The 17318-nt window shown below is 46.4% G+C and overlaps 1 protein-coding gene across 1 annotated transcript; it reads right to left on the bottom strand.

Annotated features, from left to right (window-relative positions):
• Positions 1-12203: 12203 nt before the first annotated feature.
• Ccl21 (C-C motif chemokine ligand 21) lies at positions 12204-13330 on the bottom strand. Its single transcript, XM_005078820.4, has 4 exons — positions 13176-13330; positions 12962-13082; positions 12684-12866; positions 12204-12605 (listed from the first exon to the last, which is right to left on the bottom strand). The coding sequence occupies exons 1-4, from the start codon at positions 13240-13242 to the stop codon at positions 12572-12574; spliced, it is 405 nt and encodes a 134-aa protein (XP_005078877.1). The 5' UTR covers positions 13243-13330; the 3' UTR covers positions 12204-12571.
• Positions 13331-17318: the final 3988 nt, after the last annotated feature.

The following is a 17318-nucleotide window of genomic DNA, read 5'->3' as shown; positions in this document are numbered from 1 at the left end:
TTTCTCTGTATTGTTTTAGAGGCTGTCAGTCCAGCCCGGCCTCGAACTCAAGGAGAAGTGCCTTTTTTTTTTTAAAATAAGAATTGCCTTGGTCATGATGCCCCTTCACAACAATAGAACAGTGACTAGGACCTCTTTGTAATATCCTCTGTCACAAACAGTATATGTGTTTCTTCAAGTTCTATGAGCTGCTCTAGCAAACTAATCAAGCCAAAGGTGAGGCAGGGTGGAAAGACAGAGAAAACTAAAGGACTGAAAGCGGGTACCCAGGATCTAGATTGCCTGTCTTTCTGTCTGAGTGGAGAAACTTTAAAGTTTAGATAAAGCAGAGATTGCCTTCATGCATAGTGTTTTCCTAATGAGATCTTACACATGGTTACAAACTTTAAAGTTTAGATAAAGCAGAGATTGCCTTCAGACATAGTGTTTTCCTAATGAGATCTTATACATGGTTACAATGTTTGTAACCCTGAGTTCTAATGTCAGTGCCCTCTCCCACCCCTGTCTAAACATTTAAGCTGCACATCTTATAGAACCACGTTACATTTGCATCTGCCCAAAGTTCTTTAAGAAAATAAATCTGGGTCGGGCACTGGTGGCACAACTTTTAGTCCCAGCACTCGGGAGGAGAGGTAGGAGGATCTCTGTGAGTCTGAGGCCAGCCTGGCCTACAAAGTTACACAGAGAAACCCTGTCTCAAAAAACAAAACAAACAAACAAAAAAGAAGAATAAGAAAGAACATATATCTGTACACAACTTTTACTTAAATTTTATTTTACTCAAAATTTAAGCTTTGCTTAATATTTATACGTTGTTGTAAATGACATCTTTTAAAGAATGTAACTGAAGAACCAGGCGATGGTGGTGCACACCTTCAATCCCAGGACTTGGGAGGCAGGCACACACTGGAGAGACACCTCAGAGCGACTTTCAAAAGCCAGAATCCCTCTGGCTGTGCTCTTCTCTGTGTCACTCTGAAGACAATGGGAGCAGGAAGCTTGTCAGGCAGCTAGAGTGGGTTCCTGAGAAATGACAACTTCTGCTTCATCTCTCTACAAGCAGTTCTGTCTTGTCTAGGAGCCATAAACGACAGAAATGTTTAGGGGTACTGGCTTGTGTTCTGATTTCTTGTTCTCTTTTTTTTTAAACATAGAAACCTAATGGATATAGCTTCCTGGATTTGTAACCAGAGACTTCATTGGCTTTGAAGCTGTCTCCAAAGCCCCAGTCTAGCCACGAGGACACAGAGGCGGAGGGTCATCAACCACCAGGTAGACCAGCTGGACCAACCAACTCACCTCCCTATGCCTCTAGTCAGGAAAGTCTTATTAACCCTTAGACAAAGACCCTCAGTGGTGAGCCTTCCTCGAGACCCTCCCGCTGTGTAGGAGCCCTGCCTGTTTCCTTCCTCTTAGGCTTTGTTCTATAATAACATTCCTTTCTAAAAAACTCACCACTTGTTTTCTGTGCAATCCATTCTTCTAGTTCTTGAGACAAATGATCCAGAAACTGGTGGCTATTGATGGACAGGGACTCTAGTCCTGAGTCATGTTCACCCTAGGTGAGAAAGCCCTTACCACATGCAGAGAATCCCTGCTTTTCCCATTTAAGTCATTCGTCTAAATACCGAAGCTCTCATTTTTTGCAAAGCTCAACCATCCTGAAATTCCTCACAGTGCATTCAAACATCAGCTTTGCCCGAGTGGAGGTACCTGTGGGGAAGGGGACTCTTCAGGTCACAGGTGGCTGTGTTGAGCCTCCTGCTGCCACTGATAATGGCATCTGTGCCCTCCAGTTCACTTCATTTCTGACATTGCTGAACTGAAGACAGCATCTTTCCGACATCCGGAGGGCTCTGTCCCAGAAGATGACTTCTAGGTTCAGATGCCGGTGACAGGCACAGGCTGTGGCTTGTGCTTCTGACCAACCGTCTGCATATGCAGAGGTTCCCATGATCTAGTCATCAGTTCCCATCTGCAAGACTGACTCAATACTGCCACCAACTGCCTGGGGTAGGAAGCGTCTCCATACGTGGTTATCAGAAGTCACCCAATAAGTAGAGAGTGGGAAGAGTGGGAAGCCTTTGCTTTTCCTACGTCCTTACACACACACCCTTACACACACACACACACACACACACACACTTAACACTCACCCAACATAAAACAAAAACCAATTAAACGAATCAAGTCAAGCCAAACAGAACAGCTCTTTGTCCCAGGAACCTGGCATGAAACTCAGACTATAGTTCCCCATTGTCAATGTGACGTAAGGGTGTTGTCTTTACTACAGCACATCACCTAGCTGGATGTGCACACTCTATGTACTATTGAATGGGCACTGCGTGAAGAGAACATACCTTAGATGTTTCAGAAGTCAAGGGGAAAGCATGGAAAGATGGCTTAGCTTGTTAGCTTGATAGTTTTTGCTTTTTCTTCATGGAGACATTCTCTAGAGTTGACAAATGGGGAAAAATGAATGGTCTTGAGTTTTAGATGGTTCTTTAAGATTTACTGGTACGAGAGAATAGTTGCTTACAGCTCTAGGGGTTGTCTGCAAGACGATGAGGAAGTTAAATCCTTTCAATGGGCAGAATTTCAGGCAGTACATCTAGCGTCTACTTTGTCTAGCAGAGAAGGCACAAAGTTTAAAACCATGCTAATTTATATGCAGTGGCTGCCTGCCCTCACCTCTATAAATGGTTTAGCCATAAATCTCTTCTTACTAAGTCTTTTGGAGTATACATTTGCCTCCTGTCAAGGTCCTAAGTCTCACAATAGTATAGCACAAAGCTGGTGTGGAGTTTCAATTGTTTCATTACCATTTGTCTTGAGTGCCTATTGGGAGTGCTCCCAAGACCAGCAGGAAAGAGTGGGATAACGGAATAGCAGTATGCAGGGCACTGGTACCATATTCACACAGTGAGTTTATATTGAGTCCTCCTCTGTGCCATGCTGTCTCCAGAATTGGGAAACAGCAGCAAATAAAGCAGAAACATCCCTGCTATTGCAGAGATTTTATTCCAATGAAGGAGACAGAGAGCAAGCAAATAACAAAAAAACTGCCAAGAAGAAAAGTGGAGAAGGTGAGAGAGGGGGCTGGAGAGATGGCTTAGCAGTAAGAGCACTTGATGCTCTTCCAGAGGACCAGAGTTCAGGTCCCAACACCCACCTCAGGTGGCTCACAACTTGTTGCTGGCAGTTTGGCAGTTTTTCTTGTCCTGATTGGTCCCACAGCCCCTTCAGACCCAAATAAACATATGGACGCTATATTAATTATAAAATTGTTGGTTGATGGCTAGGGCTTCTTATTGGCTAGCTCTGTCTTAATTATTAACCCATAACTACTAATCTATTATTTCTTTCTTTTTTTTTTACGAGACAGGGTTTCTCTGTATTGTTTCGGAGGCTATCGGTCCAGCCTGGCCTCGAACGCACAAAGATCCGCCTGCCTTTGCCTCCCGAGTGCTGGGATTAAAGGCATGTGCCACCACTGCCTGGCTCTAATCTATTATTTCTACATGGCTTTATCTTACCAGAGAACACCTGGCGCATTCCATCCTCCTGGCCCCTCCATGGCGTCTCCCTGGCTGGCTCTCTCTGCTTACCTTTCCCAGAATTCTTCTCATCTCCTAGTCCCACCTACCTTTCTGCTTCTATTGGCCAAACAGGGTTTTATTCATCAACCAATAAGAGAAACACATATACAGAAGGACATCCCTCATCAACAACCGCCTACAACTCCAGTTCCAGGGGATCTGACACCCTCTTCTGGCCCCCACTCAGCTTCACATGTGTGTGCATACACATAGGCAGATGTACAAATAAAAATAAAAATTATGTAAGAAGAAGGCAAGAGGTTAGGCATGGTGGCAAATGCCTTTAATCCCAGCATTTTAATCCCAGTAAAAAGCAGGTGGATCTAGGCCCAGGGCAGCCAAGGCTACATGATGATATCCTGTTTAAGAAAGAAAGAAAGAAAGAAAGAAAGAAAGAAAGAAAGAGTAGGGAGTACACGGGTGCGTGTTATTTTAAATCAGACAGTCAGAGGAGCCTTTAATGACATAAAACAGAGAGTTGACAGGAAGAGAGAAAGAAAGACCCACGGAGAGATCTGAGGGAAATATTCTTGGTAGAGAAAGCAAAAGATGCAGCATCCATGAAGCAAGAGAGTGAGGAATAGTCTAGAGGCTCAGAGAGCAAAGCAGCAGGAAGCAGGCAGTGAGGGATGGCAGTGCATGGCTGTCAGCACGGTAGGTTTCTACTTTCCTGGGCGACTCAAGAGGACAGTAGAGGGAGGGGCAGAGCCCTGACATGACTGAATTAACATTTCAAACCTCCCCTATAGCTGTTAAACACGGCAGACTAGACCATAGTAGTGAGCACGGAAGCAGGGAGTTGGGGCTGGAGACTATCGCAATGATCCAGGGGACAGAGGGTGGTGTTGGGAGTTGGTGAGAGGTGCTCATCGTCTGGAAAGAATGTAGAACCAGTATGCTGGTGCTCAGCGGAGGATATGGAAGAAAGCAGAGGCAAGAATAGCGCAGGCTTGATGAAAATGGTTGGGATAGTTACCATGCTGTGGACGACCGCAGGGAAGTGGGCTTGCGGGAGGCCAGGAGCTTGGTTCTGACGTGTTACGTATCCAGCTGCACATCGGATACATAAATGGAAGTGTTCTGTAGGAAGCTGGCATGAGCCTGGGGTTCAGGGGAAGACACTAGCTGAAGACACACATTTGGAGGCCTATGGGTGGTATTTAAGGCCTGAAGACAATGTGATCACCAAGAGAGGGAGTGTAGATAGAAGAGGTCCCACGTTCCAAGTCTCGAGGTTTGCCAACATTAAAAACCAGGGGTGGGGAGAGCTGGAGAGATGGTTCAGTTGTTCAAGTGCTTGCTGTGCGAGCATAAGGACCTATGTTTGGACCCAGCGCTGACAGCAAAGCCAGGTTCGGTAGTGAGATCTGTAGTCCCAGCACCGGGGAGGCAGACGCAGAAGAACCCTTGAGCTTACTGCCCAGAGAGTCTAGCCCAGGCAGTGAATTTCAGGGCTAGTGGGAGACCGTGTTTCAAAAACTAAGGAGGAGGCCTGGAGAGGTGGTTTAGTGCTATGAATGTTGGCTGCTGTTGTAGAGAGCTGGAATTCGGCGTCTTACACTTTTGTTGGGTGGCTCACAACGGCCTGCAACTCCAGATCTAGAGTATCTGATGTCTTCTAGCTTCCTTGGGTACTTGCATGCGCAGACACAATATTATACGGTAGAGAGGGACTGGAGAAGATAGCCAATATTGGGTTCTGGCTTCCACACCACATGTACAAGTGCACATAACATACACCCAGATGATACGCGCAAATGCACGCACACAATTGGGTCAGCGAGGAGAAACCAGAGAAGGAGGGGGCAGAAAGGGGGTCAGGAGGTGCCTGCTATTATAGCAGAGGGGAAGGACACAGACATTGTGGTGGTTAACCCTGAGACAAGCCTCTGTATATACCCTCGAGGGAGTTTCTTGGTTAGATTTCTTGAATGGAGTTGACCCACTGGAAATGTGGGCAGGACAGCTTCTTCTGTGGGTGGGCCAGATCCCAGGATATCCCTGGGAAAGCTTTGCTGTTTTCCGGCCTGCCTAAGCATGTGTTTTGTTGCTAATTTCGTCTATCTTGTTGCTGCTCCTGCCATATTTAGCTGCTGCCAGAGAGCTCAGCCTCTTGTCTCCCAATAGGGCCAAAGACTAGCCGCTTTCTAGGAATCCCCCGGCCTCCATTGCCAGACACCGACTGAGAGGCATCCAACCTGGTGGACTGAGCAGCTACCTGGTTCGCAGTCTTTCCAGTGTAAAGACGGTGTTGTTGAACCACCCAGACGATCTTATGCCCCCGGTCTAGGGGTCCCGTTCTAATAAATATTAGCGGCTTTCAGTCATCCACACGCAGCCATTGGTTTAGATTCCGTTGGGAGGAGCAGTGAGGGCGGGGACAGAGGCCTGCAGATCACGGAGGAAGGCGTGAAACGTGCTACCACCTCACTCAGTTCAGCCACTGCTAAGCGGTGTTGTCTTTGAGAGGCTCCTAGTTCAGTCAGTGTGAGCCGTGGGAATGCTGTCCCAGATAGGACACCTCAGGTGGGCTTTGCTCAGTTTGGCTTCATACTCCGCCAAGGAACCTGCATCGTCTTCATGTGCCCTACTCTGACTAAATCCTTGTACCAGAGAGGGGAGGACTGCATGAGGGGACCTTTGCCATTGGAATAAGGGGCTCTCCACCCCCACCTTGAGCCTGGGAAGTCAATTAAGTTTGTTGTGGAAGTAGGGATGCAAGGGGGTGAATGGAGAGGACCCAGGCTGGGTGTTTGAGTGAGTGTGTCCTCATGTGTCTGTGTGCAATTAGTTAGCATGCGCGTGTGGGGCCGGTGATGTGTTGGCTGATGTGCAGTATCTCTACTCTATGGCCTGCAGGGGGCGCCCCGAGTCTGGAAAGCGAGGCTCGGTCCAGGCGTTTAGTTCTGAGGATGCGCGGGCGGGCGTTAGCAGAATGTCTTTTGTTCTCTCTCAGCTACTCTGGGCACAGGGTGAGGTTGGGACAGGGGATGGGAACCTGTCCTGCAAGTTCTAGCGCCAGATCCCCAACCCAGGCCCTTGAGGTCCACAGACATTTAACCCGGCAGAGGGTGGTGGTGAATAGAAGGCGTTTAACTCCAAGGTTCCCACCCAAACACCCCAGTGTGCCCGAATCCGCGGCACCAAACGCTGAAGATAGGAAATAACTGATGCTTGACTTAAAGGATGAAGGAAGTTCACATCACCTCCAGCGCTTTCCTTCTCGTCTTAAACTCCTAAATTACTTAGCACCAGAGTCCCGCTCTAAGTAAAAGGTTTCTTTATTCCCTAGAGGTATCTTGAGAGACTAAATGCGGCTTCTGTGCCTAATGAAAGGCTTGAACCTAACGAACGGGAAAGAAATTTGTCCTATTCTTAAATGGATACAGCTAAACGATAAGCCTCTGTTCTAACACTACACACATCAAATAGTTAAAGACAAATTAAAAAAATAGTTTTAAAATTGGATGAAGCGAGGATGAAGCGCGCAAGCCCCGGCTGTTTTGACTTTAGCTGATTTAGGAGCGGCGATGATGCTGCCCCCTGGTGACTGAGCTAGCGATGTGTCTCTCCCATCTCCTGCGGCAGGTAACGTCCAGAACAGAAACCACTGTACAGAGATGGGTCCGCTTAGTCTCTTAATACTGGGCTGAATTATGTTACTATCACAATTAATGTATATAAAACAAAATTAGCAGGATCAACAGAGTTGTTCTGGGGGTGTTTTAGTTTGCTGCCAAGGGAGAAACACAGTAGTCTTGAAGATGTTTAGATAACCATCTCTGTATCCTGGAGGGATGGCTTAGCGGTCAAAAGCTCTGGTTGCTCCAGCAGAAGATCTGAGCTGGGTTTCCTCGATACCCATGATGGTGAAGGGAGGGCTCACAACTATAACTCCTGCCTTCTTCTGGTTTCTGAAGGCACATGCCACACTCACAAAATAAATACATACTATAGAAGTGTGAAATTGTGGCTAGCTAGACATCACAGACTGAGGGTGGTTAAGAAACCTGGCTTCTTGGCCTGGAGAGATGCCTCAGCAGTTAAGGGCACAGGCTGCTCTACCAGAGGACCCGGGTTCAATTCCCAGCACCCACATGACAGCTCACAACTGTCTGTAACCCCAGTTCCAAGGGATCTGACACCCTCACACAGATATACATGCAAGAAACCTGGCTTCTTACCTTGGAATTTGCTTTCAGGTATGCGCTTGACCTTGTGAAGGCCTCGGGACCGGCTCTAAAGACGTTAAAGGACTGATAAGAAAGGAGTGAACCAGCCAGGCAGTGGTGTCACACAGCTTTAATCCCAGCACTCGGGAGGCAGAGGCAGGCAGATCTCTGTGAGTTCGAGACCAGCCTGCTCTACAGAGTGAGTTTCTGACAGACTCCAAAGCTACACATACACACACACACACACACACACACACACACACACACACACACACACACACAAAGGAGAGAACCAAGGGACACAAGAATAATCATATTCTGTAGCAACTCTTAACAACAGAGAGCTGGTCATGTGTGTGTGTGTGTGTGTGTGTGTGTGTGTGGTGTGTATGCATGCACATCTGTGTGTTCCTTTCATGGAAGAGAGAGTGGTGAAGTAATTTAAATATATATAAAGTAATTTAAATATATGGCATTAGTAACTTAATGAATGGCCCTGAGTGATGACTCAGCTAAGGAATGACTCAGCAGTTAAGAGTGTTTGCTACTTGCTGGGCGGTGGTGGCGCACGCCTTTAATCCCAGCACTCGGGAGGCAGAGGCAGGTGGATCTCTGTGAGTTCGAGGCTGGGCTGGACCGATAGCTTCCAAAACAATACAGAGAAACCCTGTCTCGTAAAAACCAAAAAAAAAAAAAAAAAAAAAAGAGTGTTTGCTACTCAATATTGAGGACTGGAGTTCTGATCCTTGTACGCACGTAACAAGCTGGGTATCTCAGGAAACTGCCCAAACTGCTTCTTCCAGGCTGGCCAAGAAAACGTGAGCCCCAGGTTCAGGGAGAATGTCAAAGGAGTAGGTGGCTAGAAAAAGGATGCTTGATGTGGTGTTCTGGCAGAGGTGTGCCCCCCAAATGAATAAATGAATGAATGAATGAATGAATGAATAAATAAATAATCCAACAAGTAAGGTACTTTAGTACTTCAGAGCTTTAGAGCTAGAAGGAAACACATGATTCCAGCGATTACAGTGTTCTCATGTTTAGAGGACAACTCTGTAAATTTTGGAGAAACTTTAATTATTGTTTTCTTTTATGTTTATAGCAGAATCTATGAACTGTTTTCTTTTGCCCATTGACAAAAAGTATCCAGTGAAATAAATACTGTTGTTGTGTGCAGGACAAAGATCGGAGAAATTCTTCAGCTTTATAGTTTCCTATGGTTTGTGCTAGTCTTTGCTGAAGTGTTTACTTTTCCAACCAGCAGGCTGGTTTTTAAATGTTACCTTTAAAAGAAGATTTATTTTTTAATGTATACATCTGTGTCTCTGTGTGTGTGTGTGTGTCTCTCTGTGTGTGTGTGTGTGTCTGTGTGTGTGTGTGTGAGCGTGAGTTATGGTCCATACAGGTCAAAGAGGGCAAGAAGAAACTTACAACTGCCTGTAGCCTCAGGGTATGAATGCCTTCTTTTGGGCTTCTTGGACATTGTGTGCATGTGTACAAATGCATACACATACATCTTAAGTAAAAGGAAAACAAAAGGCTGGGGCTGGGGCTAGTAGAGTATTGTAACAGAGTTCTTACATGCCGTTCTAGATTCAACCTCCAATATAGCTTGAAAAGAAATAAAAAGGAAAATTGAATGACAAAGGAGAACTGTGTACACTTCATTCCTTGTTCTTCAATGAAGGAATATTTGCATAATCATAATAATATAAATAGATCATGATGAAATATAAGGGTCGTGGTAATTACTGGAGAAGGTGTAGCGACAGGAGAATTGGTAAGAGAGCTAAATCTCTACTTTTTTTTTTTTGGTTTTCGAGAATGGGTTTCCCTGTATTGTTTTGGAGGCTGGCCTGGAACTTGCTCTGTAGACCAGGCCTGGAACTCACAGAGCTCTGCCTGCCTCTACCCCCAGAGTTCTGGGATAAAGGCATGTGCCATCAATGCCTGGCTTAAATCTCCACTTTTTATGGTAAGAAGTCTATTGATAATGTGCTCAGCATGAATCAAGAGACAGTTACAAGGATTTGGAAATGAGAAGCAGACTCCCAGAAGAACTATCTTAAGAGTTAGAAGTTGTGGGGGCTGGTATTGTTCAGAACAAGATTCTGGTACTTTCTTGTTAGAAAAAAATGTTTTTTTAAGCCATGAGTATGTTTACATGGTTTAAAAATATAATTTTTGGGAATAAGGAAGAACAGAACGACATTGTTAAGGAACAAAATGGGCAAGGAAAGTGATCCCGCCTTCTCTGAAGAAACAATAAGTGACTGCGTGTTTGTTGAGAGCAGGGCTCCAGGCAGACACCAGTCACTCAGGTGTGGCAAACTGTGAGATCTTGCTTTTCTCTTCTCACGTTCTAAACAAGCCTTCTGCCGCCACTCAGCTATAGCCCCAGCCATGGTTCATACTTAAAAGAATTTTTAAAAAAAAGTTGAGAGTGTTCCCTAGGCTAACCTTGCGCTTGCTTTATATCGGGGTAGGCTGTTAGTGTGGGACCCCCCCCCCATCTCAACCTCCCAAGTAGCTGGGATTACAGTCCTGCACCAATAGGCCTGGCTAGGTTTTGCTTCTGCCTGATTTTCCTCTCACCTTAGAGCAGATATGAGTTTGGGCAGGGCTGAGAATAGAAACTTCTAGATGTTTAAGGCCCTTTTGCCTTTTGTAAACATCTGACTCAGCCTGAGAGGAGATTGAGCTCTGGAGGGACAGACTTCTTTAGACCGTGGAGGAGACTGTTTTGTAGGTCTAGTGGCTGTGGACACTGGGCTTCAATTCCTGGAAGCTAGGGAAATGACAGGCAGATGGCTTCAGGGGTGTGGTGAGGTACTTAGGTCTGATTTCAGAGGCTCAAGTGTCAGAATTCCCAAGTCTCAAATTTGGCATAGATTTGAAGAGGTATAACCTGAGGGGACCACAGGGGTCAGTTTTCCCTGGCAGTGTCCCAAGATGGCATGTTTGTAGGGGTTTGTGGGTGGGTTCAGGGAGGAGGCCTCACCAGGGCTTAGTGTTCTAAGAAATCTATGCAGCCTTTGAGAGATGGGATTCCCTGTGAGTGAGAATTTGATGCTAAGTTTTGTTTTGTTTTGTTTTGTTTTGTTTTGTTTTGCTAGCACTCCGGTGTAGGAGATTGGAGTAGGAATGACATTAATTAAATAGACATTCTATAATGCAGTGAACATGCTGTGCACATGTGAGTTTACAGGCTGAGATCACCCTTGGTTGCACAAAGATTAGTAGACCGCCTTGTCTTCACCAGCCCCAAGAGGAGCCAGGGGCCGATGCAGACACTTGGACGATTTTGTAAGTGGTGTGGCCAGCGCAGGCTCTGTGGAAAGGGCATTGCTACAGCCCTCACTCCCTGCCTAGGTCCCTGCCTTTCTCATCTTCCCTCCAGGGTCTGTCCCCTGCTTCTTACACTGTCATGTCTCATCAGTGGTTTTCTTTGCCCTTGCCTGGGGATTTGGGGGGGGGGTCTGTGCTCTGAGGTAGAGGGAAGCCTTGAAGGGAAGATGGATTTATGTTTGAGTCCTGGGCTTCCCAAGACCTGTCCCGGGAGGCTTGTTCCTTGGTTTCAAGAAACTAGAGGAGACAGTTGAGGAGATGACTCAGTGGGTAAATGCCCTTGCCGTGAAATCAAAAGGACCTGGGTTCAAATCCCCAGGCACCCATGTAAAAGCCTGGGATTACAAGGTGGAGAGTTATAGAGGAAGACAGACGATGTTCTCCTCTGGCCTCTTCATGTTCCCCACAAATGCAAATACTTAACACAGGCACACACGTGCACACATGTGTGCTAACCACAGTAAAGGAGATTAGAGGAGCCTGGCACTGTAGGTCCTGGCCACAGGAGAGAGAGGGGAAAAAGGGAGCAGGTTTTCCTGGCTGGAAGCAAGCTAAGGGATGCAAGGGACCAGACTTCCATAGGAAGAAATCCCAAGAGCTCCAGGAAACCAAAGAGGTCGACAGGACAGCTACATTAAGTAGCCGGGAGAGGACCCTCTGTGATTTTGAGGGGATCAGTGTTGTGGGGTTCTAAGAAACAGGCTTTTCCCTCCTGGAGTAAGTGTGCTGAACAGAATGAGGGGGAGGGAGGCCTCAAAGGCCTGCAGGGTCGTGGAGTGTGTGAGTGTGTGAGTGTGTTTGCAAGTGTGTGTGAGTGTGTCTTTGCAAGTGTGTGTGTGTGTGTGTGTGTGTGTTCCCACTCATGGCTGGGTCTTTCCATTAGCAGTTTCCTCAGAGACCTTGGCCCACCTGCCCATTAGCCTCCCTTTGCCTATCAAGGGTCCCAGAACCCTGGGGACAAAGAAACTATTGGAGTTGGTAGGAATGTAGGGCTCATGGTCTGAGCTGTCACCTGGGACCCAGAAAATATGACTTCACTCTGAAATAACATTGACGGTCTGCGAACACAAACACCCAGGAACAGATATTCAGGTTGAGGGCTGGAACAGCGTTTTATTCAATTAGATATAAATCATATTAGCAAGGAAAAGGGTAAGGCACCTCGGAGAGCAAGGTCAGGTCTTGGGACCTGAGTGACCTCCTAGAGGGGACAGTCCTGCTGTCTCCTTCTTCATTCCTCCTTCTGACTCTCCGGGTCTGGCCCAGGGAAGGCAGCTCAGCCGTACAAGAAAGGGATGACCGTGCAGACAGGACGCTTGAAGCAGGACAAGGGTGTGACAAGGCCAGCAAGAGAAGGCTGCTCTGGGGCTCCCGAGCCTTTCCTGTTTCCTAGCCCCTCATGGAGCCATAATGAAGTTAACGGGGAATCTCCTGGGGTCCAGGGTGGTCACCGCGCTAGGGCCCTCTTGGGGTCTGTGTGGGTTCAGTCCTGGGAGAGCAGGAGAGAGGTGTGAGAGACAGTAAAGGCTCGTCTTTACTCCGCTTCTCGTCCCGTCGGCATCCTCACCTCTTGCAGCCTTTGGAGCCCCTTCCTTTCTTTCCAGACTTAGAGGTTCCCCTGTTCTTCCTGCAGCCCGGGCTTTGCTTCCCTGTGGCTGCAGGCTGGTCCAGACGCTTCATCAGCTTCTGCACCCAGCCTTCGTCAGGGTTTGCACATAGCTCAGGCTGAGAGCGCTTCCGGGGTAAGAACCTGAGAATTGGAGTGTAGTAAGCTTTCTTAGTCTGGCCCACAATTGCCTCCCCGACTCGACCCGGAGCCTGCACCCAAACCTCTGGCTCACTCACAGGATCGCTGAGAGGGCACAGCCTAAGCTTGGCTCTTGCTTCCTGTAGCCTCGGACAATACTGTAGGGAATCTTCCTCTGGCTGTATTTGAGGCAGCAATCCTGACCTCCGCCATCACTGCCTGCAAGGAAGGGGACATAGAACCAGAGGCGGCTAGGAAGAAAGTGTCTCTTTAGCTCCCTTCTCCCAGCCAAAGCCTCTCCCTCTTTGGTACCTTGGATCCAGGGGATGCAGAGAGCCAGGACCAGGGCGAGGAGGCTCAGAGCCAGTGTCTGAGCCATGGTTGTGGTTGAGTTGAGGATGAGACCAGAGCTGTGAGTGAGATGGACAGCCGCAAGTCGGGGTCTGTGTGTGGGCTGTGACTGGCTCGCTGCCTATTTATGCATTCTGACACTTGGGCTTCCCTCGCTCCCCCTCCTTTTCCTGCGAGTTGGGTCTGGTGGGGAGGTGTTAGTGAGCTCCAGCATGCAGTCAGACAGCCCCTGCCTCTGTCCTCATCTCTTCCTGGTCCTTCTTCACTGTCCTGCGGGCTCCTCAGATTTCCAGCTAATAATTAAGAGTTCTTCATATATATATATATATATATATATATATATATATATATATATATATATATATCCCTGTTACTACGCGATGTGCAAATGTGTCCTCGAATTCTACAGGTCTCCTGTTGGGAGTGCATAAAACTGAGAAGTTCTGTGAAGTCCAATTTTCCCCTCTCCCCTATGGCCTGCTATGTTGAGATCACAATCTCACATTAAAAAAAGCATTCCGTATCCAACCCCGTGAAGGTTTCCTCTGGCTTTTTGGCTTTTAAGTTTAAATGGCGGATTTATGTATGCGTGGGTGGAGAGGTGAGTGAGGGGTGCAGGGAACTGAGTCCTTGTCTCCTGAAAGATCAGCATCTGTCCCTAAGTGCTGAGCCATCTCTCTGCCCGCCCTAAGTTTCGTTTTGTTGTTGTTTTCATTATTCCTTTTGCTTTTTAAGATCATAATTATACAGTTTCTCCCTTCCTATTCCCCCTTGGGATTCTCATACAGACTGCCAAATCTGAACAGGGGATATCTTCTTATTTATTCAGACCTGCTTTAATTAGCAATATTTCATAATTCTCAAAGTACAAGTCTTATACCTACATGATTATTAGGCTTATTTATAAGTATTCTGCTTGATGCTGTTATAAATGTAATTGTCTTCTTAATTTCCTTTTGGGATTTTTCTTGACACAGGGTCTCTTTACATAGCCCTGGCTGGCCTGGGACTTGCTCTGTAGACCAGGCTACCCTTGACTTAGAGGACTGTATGCCTCTCCTTCCCAAGTGTTGGAATTAAAGGTGTGCGCTCCAATATCTGACTTATGGGACCTTCTTACAACCCTTTTTATTTATGTCAAATAATAGTAATGTCTACTTTCTTTTCTGACTTCAATGACTTTTTATTATTTTATTTCATGTGCTTGGGTATTTTTGCCTTTGTACATGTGCACTTGTGTGTGCAGTGTTCATGGAAGTCAGAAGAGGATGTTAGATCCCCTGGAACTGGAGTTACAGACCGCTATGAGTCACCTAGTATGTTTTGATAATTGAGTCTGGGTCCTCTGGAAGAGTTGCCTGTACTCTTACTTTTTTTAATTAAAAACAGTTTTTGAGACAGGGTCAATCTATATACCCCTGGCCATCCTGAAACTAAATATGTAGACAAGGCTGGCTTTGAACTCACAGAGATCCACCTGCCTCTGCCTCCGGAGTTCTGGGATTAAAGGTGTGCGCCACCACACCCAGCTTTTATTTTTCTCATGTTCTGTCTATTCTTTATTTCATTGACCTCTGCCTTTATTGGCATCATTTCCTTTTTTGTACAACTTTTTAACAGACCATGGAGTCTCACCCTTATCTTCTGTTGCTGTCTTTAAGCTGTCACCACACTGCAGAGCTCAGGCCAGTGAACCCTGACCTTGTCTGCAGTCCAGACCGGCCTTGGGGTTAGGCCTTTGTCTTCTGCCTCCCAAGTGTTGGGCTAAGGGTGTGAGGTGCCATTTCTGGCTGTTCTCAATATTTTCATAGACTGCTTTCTAAACTCCCTATTCTCAAGGTTGTATGAGTTTTCAGAATTCCCTTATTTCTTTGTTCAGAGTTCCCTTCAGCCATCTGAAGATAGTTAAGTCACAATACACAATAATGTAAACTCTTCCAGTGTGCCCGATGCCTGGGCTTTCTCAGTGATGGTCTCTTTTTCAGTGTTTTTTGTATTTTTTCCTGTGAGTGAGCTATAATTTTCCCCATTTCTTTGAATCTTTTGAAACTTTCTGGTGACTACCGGAGACTCAGACTATAATTGTGGGGCTTTTGGACATCAGTTCTCGTGCTTCTCAGAGGTTGATGATGCCTGCTGGCCTCGAGCTCAGATATCTACCTGCCTCTGCCTCCCGAGTGGGTGCTGAGTCTAAAGGAGTGTGCCACCATGCCTGGCTGACAGCCCTTGTGGAGGACTGTGCCATCCATTTGTGATTCTTCCAAAGTGATTTTGCTAGGTATGTTGTCTTCGTTGCATAGTTTAATATTTGGGTCTTACTTTGGGGGAAGGAGAAGATAGAGAGGGTTTGAGATGGGGATGCTGTTGGAATAGTTTACAGAGAAGAGGGACTGGATACAAGATCTGGGAGAATAACTGAGCTCCTGAGTCAGGTTTTTCAACAGGCTGAGACCTTATGCAGGACATGGGATGTCCTTGCTTTCGAGAGGGTGATATTCCTGGAAGATGACTGGGGGAAACTGGGAGAGAAGATGTCTTGGATCTTTTACCTAGATCTTGGCACCAGGAAAAATTTAATTTTCATCTTTCTATCCTCTATGGAGGTGACAAAGTAGTGAGTAGCAGTGGCTGTTCCTCCCTGTCTCTCTCTTCCTCCTTCCCTCCCTCTCTCCCCCTCTCTCTGTCTCTCTTTCTTTCTTGCCCCCTCCTCCTATTTTTCTTAAGACAGTGTCTCACTATGTAGCTCAGCCTGTTCTGGAACTCTCTATATAGATCACATTGTTCTCAAACTCACAGAGATCCACCTGCCTCTGCCTCCTGTATTCTAGGATTAAAGGCATGTACTACCACGCTAGGGATGTGCTTTGTTTTTTAGATTTCATCTATATTTATTTATTATTGTTGTTACTTTTTTGAGACAGGGTTTCTCTATGTTACATCTCTGGCTGTCTTGGAACTCACTCTGCAGACCAGGCTGGCTATTTTATTTTTTATGTGTATGCATATGTGTTGTATGTAGTATCAAGATGGCCAGAAGCAGGTGACATATGTTCAACAGCTAGAGTTATAGGCAATTGTAGGCACCCAAAGTGGGTGCCAGGAACTGAACTTTTGTTCCCTAGGAGATCAGGAATGATGCTGAGCTCTCTCTAGCCTCTCTGATGCTTAATCTTAGTTTTTGACTTGACTGGATCTGGAATTAAGAGATAAGACTCAGGGTCACACCTGTGAGGAGATATCTAGATTGAGGTTAGCCTGTGAGAATATATATGAAGGTTTTTCTTTTTCTTTTTTATTAATTGTGTGTATGTGTGTGCATGAGAGAGAGAGAGAGAGAGAGAGAGAGAGAGAGAGAGAGAGAGACTATAGATCTACAGATGCATGCAGTTGCACCTACATTTTTCTCATGGGTTCTAGAACTGAACTCAGGCCTTTCCTTCCCTCCTTCCCTTCTTCCCTCCCTCCCTCCTTCCTCCCCCCTCTCTTTTTCTCTCTCTCTTTCTCTCTCTCTCTCTCTCTCTCTCTCTCTTTCTTTATTTTTGAGACAGGGTTTCACTGTGTAGCCCTTGCTGTCCTGGAACTCACTTTGTAGACCAGGCTGGCCTTGAGCTCCCAGAGATCCACTGTCTCCCGAGTACTGGGATAAAGTTTACCACTGATACCACTGCCACCTTGCCAGGCCATCAGGGTTTCAAGACAAATATTTTTACTCCTCCAGCCTTTTCTCTGGCCCCAGGATTTTCCTGACGGCATTAACTGAAGTGGGTAGATCCATCATAGAGGTGGGTAGCTCAGGGTAGACATACCACATAGGGGATTGGTTACTTACAGTAACCATCCAGCTATAATGAGGTCAGAGGGACAAAAGATCTTGACATTTTGCCTGCTTGCCTTAAGTCTTGATGGTGAGCTCATCTACTCTGTTACTGCCACTGACATATTTGCTGATATCAGACCTCAGATAATTCTGACTCCCAACCTGGCTCTTTTGGACTCTTCTAGGCTATCAGTGATAGACTTGGATGCTGAGGACTCTTTCCAGCTTGTGGACAGCAGCTACCAGGTTCTTAACCTCTCCAGGGTGAAGACAGTCATTGCTGGACA

The sequence above is a fragment of the Mesocricetus auratus genome, unplaced genomic scaffold (genome assembly GCF_017639785.1).
Source record: "Mesocricetus auratus isolate SY011 unplaced genomic scaffold, BCM_Maur_2.0 Super-Scaffold_6730, whole genome shotgun sequence".
Classification (NCBI taxonomy): Eukaryota; Metazoa; Chordata; class Mammalia; order Rodentia; family Cricetidae; genus Mesocricetus; species Mesocricetus auratus.
The sequence above is the reverse complement of the archived record's forward strand: the minus strand, read 5'-3'. Positions and strand labels throughout refer to the sequence as shown.

Coding starts and splice junctions, on each gene's coding strand:
- Ccl21 (XM_005078820.4), bottom strand. CDS start 13,242: ATGGCTCAGACACTGGCTCTGAGCCTCCTCGCCCTGGTCCTGGCTCTC. Junction 13,083..13,175: donor CTGCATCCCCTGGATCCAAG/GTACCAAAGAGG, acceptor CCTTCCTTGCAG/GCAGTGATGGCGGAGGTCAG. Junction 12,606..12,683: donor GGCTCCAAAGGCTGCAAGAG/GTGAGGATGCCG, acceptor CTGCTCTCCCAG/GACTGAACCCACACAGACCC.